The 16,372-nt window shown below is 42.9% G+C and overlaps 2 protein-coding genes across 2 annotated transcripts in view; both read right to left on the bottom strand.

The window, feature by feature from the left end:
• LOC107396423 (forkhead box protein P1-B) overlaps nt 1-16,372 on the bottom strand; it is a 31,012-nt gene that overhangs the window by 5,228 nt on the left and 9,412 nt on the right. The window contains exons 6-9 of the mRNA XM_054745659.2: nt 12,504-12,603; nt 12,320-12,427; nt 12,140-12,227; nt 11,817-11,894 (exon numbers count right to left, since the gene is read on the bottom strand). Of these exons, the coding sequence (XP_054601634.1) occupies nt 11,817-11,894; nt 12,140-12,227; nt 12,320-12,427; nt 12,504-12,603 (374 nt within the window). The remainder of the gene's footprint in view (nt 1-11,816; nt 11,895-12,139; nt 12,228-12,319; nt 12,428-12,503; nt 12,604-16,372) is intronic.
• LOC139063401 (uncharacterized) lies at nt 158-1,426 on the bottom strand. Its single transcript, XM_070545234.1, has 2 exons — nt 1,246-1,426; nt 158-1,182 (listed from the first exon to the last, which is right to left on the bottom strand). The coding sequence occupies exons 1-2, from the start codon at nt 1,317-1,319 to the stop codon at nt 273-275; spliced, it is 984 nt and encodes a 327-aa protein (XP_070401335.1). The 5' UTR covers nt 1,320-1,426; the 3' UTR covers nt 158-272.

Genomic DNA, 16,372 nt, shown 5'->3' on the forward strand with positions numbered 1-16,372 from the left:
GGTACTGGTAGATCCATAGCTGTTCTGATGTGGTACTGGTAGAACCATAGCTGTTCTGATGTGGTACTGGTAGAACCATAGCTGTTCTGATGTGGTACTGGTAGAACCATAGCTGTTCTGATATGGTACTGGTAGAACCATAGCTGTTCTGATGTGGTACTGGTAGATCCATAGCTGTTCTGATGTGGTACTGGTAGAACCATAGTTGTTCTGATGTGGTACTGGTAGAACCATAGCTGTTCTAAGATGGTACCGGTAGAACCATAGCTGTTCTAAGATGATACCGGTAGAACCATAGTTGTTCTGATGTGGTACTGGTAGAACCATAGCTGTTCTGATGTGGTACTGGTAGATCCATAGCTGTTCTGATGTGGTACTGGTAGAACCATAGCTGTTCTGATGTGGTACTGGTAGAACCATAGCTGTTCTGATGTGGTACTGGTAGATCCATAGCTGTTCTGATGTGGTACTGGTAGAACCATAGCTGTTCTGATGTGGTACTGGTAGAACCATAGCTGTTCTGATGTGGTACTGGTAGATCCATAGCTGTTCTGATGTGGTACTGGTAGAACCATAGCTGTTCTGATGTGGTACTGGTAGAACCATAGCTGTTCTGATGTGGTACTGGTAGAACCATAGCTGTTCTGATATGGTACTGGTAGAACCATAGCTGTTCTGATGTGGTACTGGTAGATCCATAGCTGTTCTGATGTGGTACTGGTAGAACCATAGTTGTTCTGATGTGGTACTGGTAGAACCATAGCTGTTCTAAGATGGTACCGGTAGAACCATAGCTGTTCTAAGATGATACCGGTAGAACCATAGTTGTTCTGATGTGGTACTGGTAGAACCATAGCTGTTCTGATGTGGTACTGGTAGATCCATAGCTGTTCTGATGTGGTACTGGTAGAACCATAGCTGTTCTGATGTGGTACTGGTAGAACCATAGTTGTTCTGATGTGGTACTGGTAGAACCATAGCTGTTCTGATGTGGTACTGGTAGAACCATAGCTGTTCTGATGTGGTACTGGTAGATCCATAGCTGTTCTGATGTGGTACTGGTAGAACCATAGCTGTTCTGATGTGGTACTGGTAGAACCATAGCTGTTCTGATGTGGTACTGGTAGAACCATAGCTGTTCTGATGTGGTACTGGTAGATCCATAGCTGTTCTGATGTGGTACTGGTAGAACCATAGCTGTTCTAAGATGGTACTGGTAGAACCATAGCTGTTCTAAGATGATACCGGTAGAACCATAGTTGTTCTGATGTGGTACTGGTAGAACCATAGCTGTTCAAAGATGGTACCGGTAGAACCATAGCTGTTCTAAGATGATACCGGTAGAACCATAGTTGTTCTGAGGTGGTACTGGTAGAACCATAGCTGTTCTAAGATGGTACCGGTAGAACCATGGCTGTTCTAAGATGATACTGGTAGAACCATAGCTGTTCTGAGGTGGTACTGGTAGAACCATGGCTGTTCTAAGATGGTACTGGTAGATCCATAGCTGTTCTGATGTGGTACTGGTAGAACCATAGCTGTTCTAAGATGATACCGGTAGAACCATAGTTGTTCTGAGGTGGTACTGGTAGAACCATAGCTGTTCTAAGATGGTACCGGTAGAACCATGGCTGTTCTAAGATGATACTGGTAGAACCATAGCTGTTCTGAGGTGGTACTGGTAGAACCATGGCTGTTCTAAGATGGTACCGGTAGAAACATAGCTGTTCTAAGATGATACTGGTAGAACCATAGCTGTTCTAAGATGGTACCGGTAGAACCATAGCTGTTCTAAGATGATACTGGTAGAACCATAGCAGTTCCAAGATGGTACCGGTAGAACCATAGCTGTTCTAAGATGGTACCGGTAGAACCATAGCTGTTCTAAGATGGTACCGGTAGAACCATAGCTGTTCTAAGATGATACTGGTAGAACCATAGCAGTTCTAAGATGGTACCGGTAGAACCATAGCTGTTCTAAGATAATACTGGTAGAACCATAGCTGTTCTGAGGTGGTACTGGTAAAACCATAGCAGTTCTAAGATGGTACCGGTAGAACCATAGCTGTTCTAAGATGATACTGGTAGAACCATAGCTGTTATGATGTGGTACTGGTAGAACCATAGCTGTTCTAAGATGATACTGGTAGAACCATGGCTGTTCTAAGATGGTACCGGTAGAACCATAGCTGTTCTGATGTGGTACTGGTAGAACCATAGCTGTTCTAAGATGATACTGGTAGAACCATGGCTGTTCTAAGATGGTACCGGTAGAACCATAGCTGTTCTGATGTGGTACTGGTAGAACCATAGCAGTTCTAAGATGGTACCGGTAGAACCATAGCTGTTCTAAGATGATACTGGTAGAACCATGGCTGTTCTAAGATGGTACCGGTAGAACCATAGCTGTTCTGAGGTGGTACTGGTAAAACCATAGCTGTTCTAAGATGATACTGGTAGAACCATAGCAGTTCTAAGATGATACTGGTAGAACCATAGCTGTTCTGAGGTGGTACTGGTAAAACCATAGCTGTTCTAAGATGATACTGGTAGAACCATAGCTGTTCTGATGTGGTACTGGTAGAACCATAGCTGTTCTAAGATGGTACTGGTAGAACCATAGCTGTTCTGATGTGGTACTGGTAGAACCATAGCTGTTAAAAGATGATACTGGTAGAACCATGGCTGTTCTAAGATGGTACCGGTAGAACCATAGCTGTTCTGATGTGGTACTGGTAGAACCATAGCTGTTCTAAGATGGTACTGGTAGAACCATAGCTGTTCTGAGATGATACCAGTAGAACCATAGCAGGTCTAAGATGGTACCGGTAGAACCATAGCTGTTCTGAGGTGGTACTGGTAGAAACATGGCTGTTCTAAGATGATACTGGTAGAACCATGGCTGTTCTAAGATGGTACCGGTAGAACCATAGCTGTTCTAAGATGATACCGGTAGAACCATGGCTGTTCTGAGGTGGTACTGGTAAAACCATAGCTGTTCTAAGATGGTACCGGTAGAACCATGGCTGTTCTAAGATGGTACCGGTAGAACCATAGCTGTTATGATGTGGTACTGGTAGAACCATGGCTGTTCTAAGATGGTACTGGTAAAACCATGGCTGTTCTAAGATGGTACCGGTAGAACCATAGCTGTTCTGAGGTGGTACTGGTAGAACCATGGCTGTTCTAAGATGATACTGGTAGAACCATGGCTGTTCTAAGATGATACTGGTAGAACCATGGCTGTTCTAAGATAGTACCGGTAGAACCATAGCTGTTCTGAGGTGGTACTGGTAGAAATATAGCTGTTCTAAGATGATACTGGTAGAACCATGGCTGTTCTAAGATGATACTGGTAGAACCATGGCTGTTCTAAGATAGTACTGGTAAAACCATAGCTGTTCTGAGGTGGTACTGGTAAAACCATAGCTGTTCTAAGATGATACTGGTAGAACCATGGCTGTTCTAAGATGGTACCGGTAGAACCATAGCTGTTCTGATGTGGTACTGGTAGAACCATAGCAGTTCTAAGATGGTCATGGTAGAACCATAGCTGTTCTAAGATGATACCGGTAGAACCATAGCAGTTCTAAGATGGTACCGGTAGAACCATAGCTGTTCTTAGGTGGTACTGGTAGAAACATGGCTGTTCTAAGATGATACTGGTAGAACCATGGCTGTTCTAAGATGGTACCGGTAGAACCATAGCTGTTCTGAGGTGGTACTGGTAGAACCATAGCTGTTCTAAGATGATACCGGTAGAACCATGGCTGTTCTAAGATGATACTGGTAGAACCATGGCTGTTCTAAGATGGTACCGGTAGAACCATAGCTGTTCTGATGTGGTACTGGTAGAACCATAGCAGTTCTAAGATGGTACTGGTAGAACCATAGCAGTTCTAAGATGGTACTGGTAGAACCATAGCAGTTCTAAGATGGTACCGGTAGAACCATAGCTGTTCTAAGATGATACTGGTAGAACCATGGCTGTTCTAAGATGGTACCGGTAGAACCATAGCTGTTCTGAGGTGGTACTGGTAGAACCATGGCTGTTCTAAGATGATACTGCTAGAACCATGGCTGTTCTAAGATGGTACCGGTAGAACCATAGCTGTTCTGAGGTGGTACTGGTAGAAATATAGCTGTTCTAAGATGATACTGGTAGAACCATGGCTGTTCTAAGATGGTACTGGTAAAACCATGGCTGTTCTAAGATGGTACCGGTAGAACCATAGCTGTTCTGATGTGGTACTGGTAGAACCATAGCAGTTCTAAGATGGTACCGGTAGAACCATAGCTGTTCTAAGATGATACTGGTAGAACCATGGCTGTTCTAAGATGGTACCGGTAGAACCATAGCTGTTCTGAGGTGGTACTGGTCAAACCATAGCTGTTCTAAGATGATACTGGTAGAACCATAGCAGTTCTAAGATGATACTGGTAGAACCATAGCTGTTCTGAGGTGGTACTGGTAAAACCATAGCTGTTCTAAGATGATACTGGTAGAACCATGGCTGTTCTAAGATGGTACCGGTAGAACCATAGCTGTTCTGATGTGGTACTGGTAGAACCATAGCTGTTCTAAGATGATACCGGTAGAACCATGGCTGTTCTAAGATGGTACTGGTAAAACCATGGCTGTTCTAAGATGGTACCGGTAGAACAATAGCTGTTCTGAGGTGGTACTGGTAGAAATATAGCTGTTCTAAGATGATACTGGTAGAACCATAGCTGTTCTGAGGTGGTACTGGTAAAACCATAGCTGTTCTAAGATGATACTGGTAGAACCATGGCTGTTCTAAGATGGTACCGGTAGAACCATAGCTGTTCTGATGTGGTACTGGTAGAACCATAGCAGTTCTAAGATGGTACTGGTAGAACCATAGCTGTTCTAAGATGATACCGGTAGAACCATAGCAGGTCTAAGATGGTACCGGTAGAACCATAGCTGTTCTGAGGTGGTACTGGTAGAAACATGGCTGTTCTAAGATGATACTGGTAGAACCATGGCTGTTATAAGATGGTACCGGTAGAACCATAGCTGTTCTGAGGTGGTACTGGTAGAACCATAGCTGTTCTAAGATGATACTGGTAGAACCATAGTTGTTCTAAGATGATACTGGTAGAACCATAGCTGTTCTAAGATGATACTGGTAGAACCATGGCTGTTCTAAGATGGTACCGGTAGAACCATAGCTGTTCTGAGGTGGTACTGGTAGAAATATAGCTGTTCTAAGATGATACTGGTAGAACCATGGCTGTTCTAAGATGGTACCGGTAGAACCATAGCTGTTCTGATGTGGTACTGGTAGAACCATAGCTGTTCTAAGATGGTACTGGTAGAACCATAGCTGTTCTAAGATGATACTGGTAGAACCATGGCTGTTGTAAGATGGTACTGGTAGAACCATGGCTGTTCTAAGATGGTACTGGTAGAACCATAGTTGTTCTAAGATGATACTGGTAGAACCATAGTTGTTCTAAGATGATACTGGTAGAACCATAGCTGTTCTAAGATGGTACTGGTAGAACCATAGCTGTTCTGAGGTGGTACTGGTAGAACCATGGCTGTTCTAAGATGATACTGGTAGAACCATGGCTGTTCTAAGATGGTACCGGTAGAACCATAGCTGTTCTGAGGTGGTACTGGTAGAAATATAGCTGTTCTAAGATGATACTGGTAGAACCATGGCTGTTCTAAGATGGTACCAGTAGAACCATAGCTGTTCTGATGTGGTACTGGTAGAACCATAGCTGTTCTAAGATGGTACTGGTAGAACCATAGCTGTTCTAAGATGATACTGGTAGAACCATGGCTGTTCTAAGATAGTACAGGTAGAACCATGGCTGTTCTAAGATGGTACTGGTAGAACCATAGTTGTTCTAAGATGATACTGGTAGAACCATAGTTGTTCTAAGATGATACTGGTAGAACCATGGCTGTTCTAAGATGGTACTGGTAGAACCATGGCTGTTCTAAGATGGTACTGGTAGAAACATAGTTGTTCTAAGATGATACTGGTAGAACCATAGCTGTTCTAAGATGATACTGGTAGTACCATGGCTGTTCTAAGATGGTACTGGTAGAAATATAGCTGTTCTAAGATGATACTGGTAGAACCATGGCTGTTCTAAGATGGTACCGGTAGAACCATAGCTGTTCTGATGTGGTACTGGTAGAACCATAGCTGTTCTAAGATGGTACTGGCAGAACCATAGCTGTTCTAAGATGGTACTGGCAGAACCATAGCTGTTCTAAGATGATACTGGTAGAACCATGGCTGTTCTAAGATGGTACCGGTAGAACCATAGCTGTTCTGATGTGGTACTGGTAGAACCATAGCAGTTCTAAGATGGTACTGGTAGAACCATAGCTGTTCTAAGATGATACCGGTAGAACCATAGCAGGTCTAAGATGGTACCGGTAGAACCATAGCTGTTCTGAGGTGGTACTGGTAGAAACATGGCTGTTCTAAGATGATACTGGTAGAACCATGGCTGTTATAAGATGGTACCGGTAGAACCATAGCTGTTCTGAGGTGGTACTGGTAGAACCATAGCTGTTCTAAGATGATACGGGTAGAACCATAGTTGTTCTAAGATGATACTGGTAGAACCATAGCTGTTCTAAGATGATACTGGTAGAACCATGGCTGTTCTAAGATGGTACCGGTAGAACCATAGCTGTTCTGAGGTGGTACTGGTAGAAATATAGCTGTTCTAAGATGATACTGGTAGAACCATGGCTGTTCTAAGATGGTACCGGTAGAACCATAGCTGTTCTGATGTGGTACTGGTAGAACCATAGCTGTTCTAAGATGGTACTGGTAGAACCATAGCTGTTCTAAGATGATACTGGTAGAACCATGGCTGTTGTAAGATGGTACTGGTAGAACCATGGCTGTTCTAAGATGGTACTGGTAGAACCATAGTTGTTCTAAGATGATACTGGTAGAACCATAGTTGTTCTAAGATGATACTGGTAGAACCATAGCTGTTCTAAGATGGTACTGGTAGAACCATAGCTGTTCTGAGGTGGTACTGGTAGAACCATGGCTGTTCTAAGATGATACTGGTAGAACCATGGCTGTTCTAAGATGGTACCGGTAGAACCATAGCTGTTCTGAGGTGGTACTGGTAGAAATATAGCTGTTCTAAGATGATACTGGTAGAACCATGGCTGTTCTAAGATGGTACCGGTAGAACCATAGCTGTTCTGATGTGGTACTGGTAGAACCATAGCTGTTCTAAGATGGTACTGGTAGAACCATAGCTGTTCTAAGATGATACTGGTAGAACCATGGCTGTTCTAAGATAGTACTGGTAGAACCATGGCTGTTCTAAGATGGTACTGGTAGAACCATAGTTGTTCTAAGATGATACTGGTAGAACCATAGTTGTTCTAAGATGATACTGGTAGAACCATGGCTGTTCTAAGATGGTACTGGTAGAACCATGGCTGTTCTAAGATGGTACTGGTAGAAACATAGTTGTTCTAAGATGATACTGGTAGAACCATAGCTGTTCTAAGATGATACTGGTAGTACCATGGCTGTTCTAAGATGGTACTGGTAGAAATATAGCTGTTCTAAGATGATACTGGTAGAACCATGGCTGTTCTAAGATGGTACCGGTAGAACCATAGCTGTTCTGATGTGGTACTGGTAGAACCATAGCTGTTCTAAGATGGTACTGGCAGAACCATAGCTGTTCTAAGATGGTACTGGCAGAACCATAGCTGTTCTAAGATGATACTGGTAGAACCATGGCTGTTCTAAGATGGCACTGGTAGAACCATGGCTGTTCTAAGATGGTACTGCTAGAACCATAGTTGTTCTAAGATGGTACCGGTAGAACCATAGCTGTTCTAAGATGATACTGGTAGAACCATGGCTGTTCTAAGATGGCACTGGTAGAACCATGGCTGTTCTAAGATGGTACTGGTAGAACCATAGTTGTTCTAAGATGATACTGGTAGAACCATAGTTGTTCTAAGATGATACTGGTAAAACCATAGCTGTTCTAAGATGGTACCGGTAGAACCATAGCTGTTCTGATGTGGTACTGGTAGAACCATAACTGTTCTAAGATGGTACCGGTAGAACCATAGTTGTTCTAAGATGATACTGGTAGAACCATGGCTGTTCTAAGATGGTACTGGTAGAACCATAGTTGTTCTAAGATGATACTGGTAGAACCATAGTTGTTCCAAGATGATACTGGTAGAACCATAGCTGTTCTAAGATGATACTGGTAGAACCATGGCTGTTCTAAGATGGTACCGGTAGAACCATGGCTGTTCTAAGATGGTACTGGTAGAACCATGGCTGTTCTAAGATGGTACTGGTAGAACCATAGCTGTTCTGAGGTGGTACTGGTAGAAATATAGCTGTTCTAAGATGATACTGGTAGAACCATGGCTGTTCTAAGATGGTACCGGTAGAACCATAGCTGTTCTGATGTGGTACTGGTAGAACCATAGCTGTTCTAAGATGGTACTGGTAGAACCATAGCTGTTCTAAGATGATACTGGTAGAACCATGGCTGTTGTAAGATGGTACTGGTAGAACCATGGCTGTTCTAAGATGGTACTGGTAGAACCATAGTTGTTCTAAGATGATACTGGTAGAACCATAGTTGTTCTAAGATGATACTGGTAGAACCATAGCTGTTCTAAGATGGTACTGGTAGAACCATAGCTGTTCTGAGGTGGTACTGGTAGAACCATGGCTGTTCTAAGATGATACTGGTAGAACCATGGCTGTTCTAAGATGGTACCGGTAGAACCATAGCTGTTCTGAGGTGGTACTGGTAGAAATATAGCTGTTCTAAGATGATACTGGTAGAACCATGGCTGTTCTAAGATGGTACCGGTAGAACCATAGCTGTTCTGATGTGGTACTGGTAGAACCATAGCTGTTCTAAGATGGTACTGGTAGAACCATAGCTGTTCTAAGATGATACTGGTAGAACCATGGCTGTTCTAAGATAGTACTGGTAGAACCATGGCTGTTCTAAGATGGTACTGGTAGAACCATAGTTGTTCTAAGATGATACTGGTAGAACCATAGTTGTTCTAAGATGATACTGGTAGAACCATGGCTGTTCTAAGATGGTACTGGTAGAACCATGGCTGTTCTAAGATGGTACTGTTAGAAACATAGTTGTTCTAAGATGATACTGGTAGAACCATAGCTGTTCTAAGATGATACTGGTAGTACCATGGCTGTTCTAAGATGGTACTGGTAGAAATATAGCTGTTCTAAGATGATACTGGTAGAACCATGGCTGTTCTAAGATGGTACTGGTAGAAATATAGCTGTTCTAAGATGATACTGGTAGAACCATGGCTGTTCTAAGATGGTACTGGTAGAACCATAGTTGTTCTAAGATGGTACTGATAGAACCATAGTTGTTCTAAGATGATACCGGTAGAACCATAGTTGTTCTAAGATGGTACTGGTAGAACCATAGCTGTTCTAAGATGATACTGGTAGAACCATAGTTGTTCTAAGATGATACTGGTAGAACCATGGCTGTTCTAAGATGGTACTGCTAGAACCATAGTTGTTCTAAGATGGTACCGGTAGAACCATAGCTGTTCTAAGATGATACTGGTAGAACCATGGCTGTTCTAAGATGGTACTGCTAGAACCATAGCTGTTCTAAGATGGTACTGGTAGAACCATAGTTGTTCTAAGATGGTACTGGTAGAACCATAGCTGTTCTAAGATGATACCGGTAGAACCATAGTTGTTCTAAGATGATACTGGTAGAACCATGGCTGTTCTAAGATGATACCGGTAGAACCATAGTTGTTCTAAGATGGTACTGGTAGAACCATGGCTGTTCTAAGATGATACCGGTAGAACCATAGCTGTTCTAAGATGGTACTGGTAGAACCATGGCTGTTCTAAGATGGTACTGGTAGAACCATGGCTGTTCTAAGATGGTACTGGTAGAACCATAGTTGTTCTAAGATGATACTGGTAGAACCATGGCTGTTCTAAGATGATACTGGTAGAACCATAGTTGTTCTAAGATGGTACTGGTAGAACCATGGCTGTTCTAAGATGGTACTGGTAGAACCATAGCTGTTCTAAGATGATACTGGTAGAACCATGGCTGTTCTAAGATGGTACTGCTAGAACCATAGTTGTTCTAAGATGGTACTGGTAGAACCATAGTTGTTCTAAGATGATACTGGTAGAACCATGGCTGTTCTAAGATGGTACCGGTAGAACCATAGCTGTTCTAAGATGATACTGGTAGAACCATGGCTGTTCTAAGATGGTACTGCTAGAACCATAGCTGTTCTAAGATGGTACTGGTAGAACCATAGTTGTTCTAAGATGGTACTGGTAGAACCATAGCTGTTCTAAGATGATACCGGTAGAACCATAGTTGTTCTAAGATGATACTGGTAGAACCATGGCTGTTCTAAGATGATACCGGTAGAACCATAGTTGTTCTAAGATGGTACTGGTAGAACCATGGCTGTTCTAAGATGATACTGGTAGAACCATGGCTGTTCTAAGATGGTACTGCTAGAACCATAGTTGTTCTAAGATGGTACCGGTAGAACCATAGCTGTTCTAAGATGATACTGGTAGAACCATGGCTGTTCTAAGATGGTACTGCTAGAACCATAGTTGTTCTAACATGGTACCGGTAGAACCATAGCTGTTCTAAGATGATACTGGTAGAACCATAGCTGTTCTGAGGTGGTACTGGTAGAACCATAGCTGTTCTAAGATGATACTGGTAGAACCATGGCTGTTCTAAGATGATACTGGTAGAACCATGGCTGTTCTAAGACGGTACTGCTAGAACCATGGCTGTTCTAAGATGGTACTGCTAGAACCATAGTTGTTCTAACATGGTACCGGTAGAACCATAGCTGTTCTAAGATGATACTGGTAGAACCATAGCTGTTCTGAGGTGGTACTGGTAGAACCATAGCTGTTCTAAGATGATACTGGTAGAACCATGGCTGTTCTAAGATGATACTGGTAGAACCATGGCTGTTCTAAGACGGTACTGCTAGAACCATAGTTGTTCTAAGATGGTACCGGTAGAACCATAGCTGTTCTGAGGTGGTACCGGTAGAACCATGGCTGTTCTGAGGTGGTACCGGTGGAACCATAGCTGTTCTGAGGTGGTACTGCTAGAACCATAGTTGTTCTAAGATGGTACCGGTAGAACCATAGCTGTTCTAAGATGATACTGGTAGAACCATGGCTGTTCTAAGATGGTACTGCTAGAACCATAGTTGTTCTAAGATGATACTGGTAGAACCATAGCTGTTCTGAGGTGGTACTGGTAGAACCATAGCTGTTCTAAGATGATACTGGTAGAACCATGGCTGTTCTAAGATGATACTGGTAGAACCATGGCTGTTCTAAGACGGTACTGCTAGAACCATAGTTGTTCTAAGATGGTACCGGTAGAACCATAGCTGTTCTGAGGTGGTACCGGTAGAACCATGGCTGTTCTGAGGTGGTACCGGTGGAACCATAGCTGTTCTGAGTTGGTACTGGTAGAACCATAGCTGTTCTGAGGTGGTACTGGTAGAACCATAGCTGTTCTAAGATGATACTGGTAGAACCATGGCTGTTCTAAGATGGTACTGCTAGAACCATAGTTGTTCTAAGATGGTACCGGTAGAACCATAGCTGTTCTGAGGTGGTACCGGTAGAACCATGGCTGTTCTGAGGTGGTACCGGTGGAACCATAGCTGTTCTGAGGTGGTACTGGTAGAACCATAGCTGTTCTGAGGTGGTAGTAGTCAGAGAACAGTAAAGGAAACTACTTACAGGCTGAGCAGCTGGTTTGGGTTCAGACGACTTCAGGTGAGCCATCATCGCTTGGAGACGCTCTTTGTCCTTCTTCAGCTGAAGGAGGACACAAATAGAAGTTGAGGTTGGTGAAGTCACAGCCAGGTAAGCTGAGTAGTGTAATTGTCAGACAGCATGACATCTGTTTCCAGGATTGGTAGAAAAACACATTAAAGGTCCAAAAACAAACACATTTACTCAGAGAGCTGAGTTTTTATGGACTGGTTCCAGCCAGTGGGGCTGGAAGTCCACGTCCAATAAGGGTCAAACTGGCTGTGATGGGCAAAAGCTTAAGTGTCCACCTGTAGCTCCAGCTGTTGAACAACTTGCATCTGCACGCGACACTGTGCCGTACTCTTGTCATCGAGTGTGTGGTCACTGTTCAAATGTCTGCAGATAAACAGAGATGCTTTAATGGCTCTGCAACACTAGCCTCAGAGGTGCCGTTGAGTAGAAACGTTCACGTCTGCATTTGAACTCACTTGATAAAGGCCTGAAAGTCTCCGAACACCGTCTCACAGCCGGGCCACTTACACATGCCGTTGCCGTACAGAGGATGGCTGTTCTGTGGGCTTTCATCCTGGGAGCCACTGAAACACCAGCAGAGAGCGTTCAGCCAGGCAGAGCAGGAAAAGCAGGAGAAACACCACAGCGTAGAGCTCTCACCTCTCCTTCCTCTTCAGGAACGCTTGGTGCCCGTTGGCCGTGGAGAGACTGGTCTCTCTGGTGTCTGCAGCAGAGGACGGGACGCTGCCGTTCTCACAACCTGAAACAGACGCACTTGTCCTTTATGCTGCTGGAGATGGAGGCAGCTACATCACAATTCCCTCTGTAAGCTTTATATTATGGGATGGCTGTATCTCTGGAGACTTAGAGTTTGACTTTCTATCTGAAAGTTGCTGATTTGTTCCTCAAGGATCCACACGACACATCCGGTAGCTTCCCCTGGAAGGATCTGTTGTTATTAGAGTTTAGTTGTGGTGCAGAACGTTGATTTTCTTCTGCTGCTCAGCAACGGTGCATTCACGAAAATCAGACGTTTGTGTTTTAGATGAGCATCATGCTGAATACAATCGATTCCAATCACCAGTTAATAAACTAAATGACAGCTTTAATAACAGCGATCATCAGCCTGAGAGGTTCCAGGGTGAGCCGGCGATAAAATAAACAACATCTGGTCAAAAGTCAGCATCCACCAGCGGAAACCTGAGCCAACTTCCAGGTTTCTACTCAGTAAAGACATGTCACATTTGTACAATTAAACATTTATGAAGATCATTATTAATCTTATCAATTTGCTATTTTTTATATAAATGGGTTGCAGATGTTTCACAGGCACATTTTTTTCTAAAAGCCGAAAGATTTCATCCATGACTCTTCTCATAAGAAAAAAAAATGATATATTATGTTTTATTATGTTCTTTTCATGGATAATCCAGCTTCCTGCTGAGCTGGGACATGAAGAGAAACTTTACTAGATCTTAATTACAAGATGTTTCTGATTTAAATAGTAAAGTGAGGATGTGGGAGTGAGTTGGAGTTAGGGCTCAAGGCCAGATGTTTTCTGAAAAGCCCTGAATTTAAATTTTACACTTGACGAGTAAAAAATACTCTTATTTCATATATATATATATATATATATGAAGGCAGAAGCCATCTGGCTCTCCACTTGACGTTCTGCCACCTCGTCTCTGGAAGGCTGCCTTTCCGTGCCTTGGCCCTTCACTTGGTCAGATTATCAATGGGAGCCTCAGCACAGGCGTGGTCCCAGCTGCTTTGAAAGCAGCAGTTATTCGGCCGACCCTGAAGAAACCTGGTGCTGATGTCTCTGTGATCGAAAATTACAGGCCTATCTCTACCCTGCCTTTTACATCTTAACTGCTTGAGAAAGTCATTTATCAGCAGCTGGTCTCACATTTAGCTGACTCTGATCTGTTTGAGGTTTTCCAATCAGGGTTCAGGTCTGGCCATAGCACAGAGTCAGCTCCACTGAGGGTCTTAAATGACATCTATCTATCACTAGATCAGGGAACATCTGTGCTGCTTCTGTTATTAGACCTAACAGCAGCCTTCGACACAGTTGACCAGCGATTCTACTCGATCGCTTGGAACGATGGGTTGGGATCAAAGGGTCAGCTCTGGATTGGTTTAGATCGTATCTCCAAAACAGGACATTCTGTGTTAAACTGGGTGATGTTTTTTCTTCTTGGGAGGGGCTCCGGTGGGGGGTCCCGCAGGGGTCGATCCTTGGTCCACTTTTGTTTGCCATTAATCTGCTACCTCTGGGGTCAATCTTTCGTAAACATGGCCTATCATTCCATCTGTATGCTGACGATTGCCAGATTTACTCTCCATTGTGTCAGGAGAAAGGTCACTCTATCCAGTCCTTTGTGTCTTGTGTTAACGAGGTGAAGTCTTGGCTAATGTCCAACTATCTACATCTGAATGAGGGAAAGACAGAGCTCATTGTTTTTCACCCCAACAGCAGGAATGTGGATCGTTATGCTGATCTTGGCCCTCTTTCTCCATACTCAAAACCAGTTGTTACCAGTTTGGGGTGAAACTTGATGTAGGACTTAAATTTGATGCTCACATCAATTCTGTGATCCGGTCCAGTTTCTTTCACCTGAGACGCCTTGCAAAAATCAAGCCTATGCTGTCGAGAGCCCACCTGGAGCAGGTACTGCATGCCTTTGTTATTTCTAGGCTTGACTACTGCAACTCTCTATATGCAGGGCTGTGTCAGTCATCACTGCGCCGCCTACATGTTGTGCAGAACAGCGCTGCCAGGTTCCTGACTGGGACCAGGAAACGGGACCACATCAGTCCAGTTCTGGCCTCCCTGCACTGGCTTCCGATTTCCTATCGCTCACAATTCAAAATCCTCGTCTTTGTTTATCATTTCTTCCAGGGTGGTGCTCCCCCCTATCTGGCCACACTCCTGAACAGACATTCCCCATCACGCGCTCTGCGCTCCTCTGACCAAGGCCTGCTCGCTGTCCCTCGGTCTAGGTGTCGTACTCGTGGGGACCGGGCTTTCTCAGTCCTAGCACCGTTACTCTGGAACCAGTTGCCACCCTCAATCAGGCTGTCCCCTTCTCTGCCAGTCTTTAAGAATCACCTAAAGACACACCTCCTCCGCTTGGCGTTTCCAGAACATGTTTGATTATGGCCCTCTATTATGTTGAATCCATTCCACAGTTTTCATTGGTTCACTCAATCCATCCACTCAATCCAATTGTGTTTCACACATTTGTATTTTACCGGAATGTTTCATCTATCTTGTAATTTCCATTTTGTATTTTGTAATTTGTATTTTGTAATTTGAATTTCTTTTATTTTGATTTATTCAGTATAATTACTTACAACTGTACCATGTTCAGCGCTTTGGGCTTCCTGACAGGGTTGCGGAAGGCGCTTTATAAATAAAGCTTTGATTGATTGATTGATATATATATATACATATATATAAATCAATTTCCCTCTGGGATTAATAAAGTATTTTTGAATTGAATTAGAAGTAACAAGTAGTCCGAAAAGCAAGTGAATGTTATGTAGAAGGATTTATGGGGAGAATCCACACAAGCTGGGATAAGTGAAGCTGGTGCTCTCTGATGACAAAAACATGAAAAAAAAAAATAATAATAATAATTATATATATATAATTATATATATATATATATATATATATATATATATATATATATATATATATATATATATATATATATATATATATATATATATATATATAATTACTTCTTTAGTTCAGTAAAATGTAGGGAATGTATTACATTAATGTGTAATAGTAAATCTAACATTACGTGATTGCGTTTAACAGGGTATCTGCAGGTTGAAGGGAGCCAAATTTAAGACTTTTTAAGACCTTTTTAAAGGCCACTTTGACCAAATTTAAGCTATTTTTTTTAAATAAAATTTAAGCTATAATTTCCAGCTATTGCCTGGAACCGGTGCCAAACACGTCGTGAACGTGGGATTAGCCATCCAGTTACCATTAATGTTGCACTTCCCCATGGCGGCAAGACTCCCACTAGCGTGCTCATCTAAAAATAGCCCCCTTTCACACTCAACCAAATGTGTACGGTTCCGCTTACGCCAGTATCATACTCAACAAATGCTGAACACTAACTAGAAATTCATGAAAATTTTATAGAAATAAAAGAATCTCGTTTATTGGGTCTTTGGTAATTTAAGACCTTTGGAAACTCTATTTAAGGATTATTTGTCATTATTAAGGATTTTTAAGGCCTTAAATTTGGAAAAGCAAATTTAAGACGTTTTAAGGACCTGCAGATACCGTCTTAAACTGTGGCTCAACAGAAACATTTAACAAACAAGCACGATGAGACCCATAAACTCAAATGTTGAGGCGACCGCTGCAGCCACTGATTTGTGTGAGTCAGACCTCTGCACCTGTAGGCAGGTGTTCAGACCCGCTGTTCCGTAGTGAAGTCGCCTCCCCTTTCTGGGACGCTCTTGTTTTGAATCACTCTGTTCAATCACTTTTCAAAAGC

Source organism: Nothobranchius furzeri, chromosome 15, assembly GCF_043380555.1.
Source record: "Nothobranchius furzeri strain GRZ-AD chromosome 15, NfurGRZ-RIMD1, whole genome shotgun sequence".
In the NCBI taxonomy this organism is placed as follows: Eukaryota; Metazoa; Chordata; class Actinopteri; order Cyprinodontiformes; family Nothobranchiidae; genus Nothobranchius; species Nothobranchius furzeri.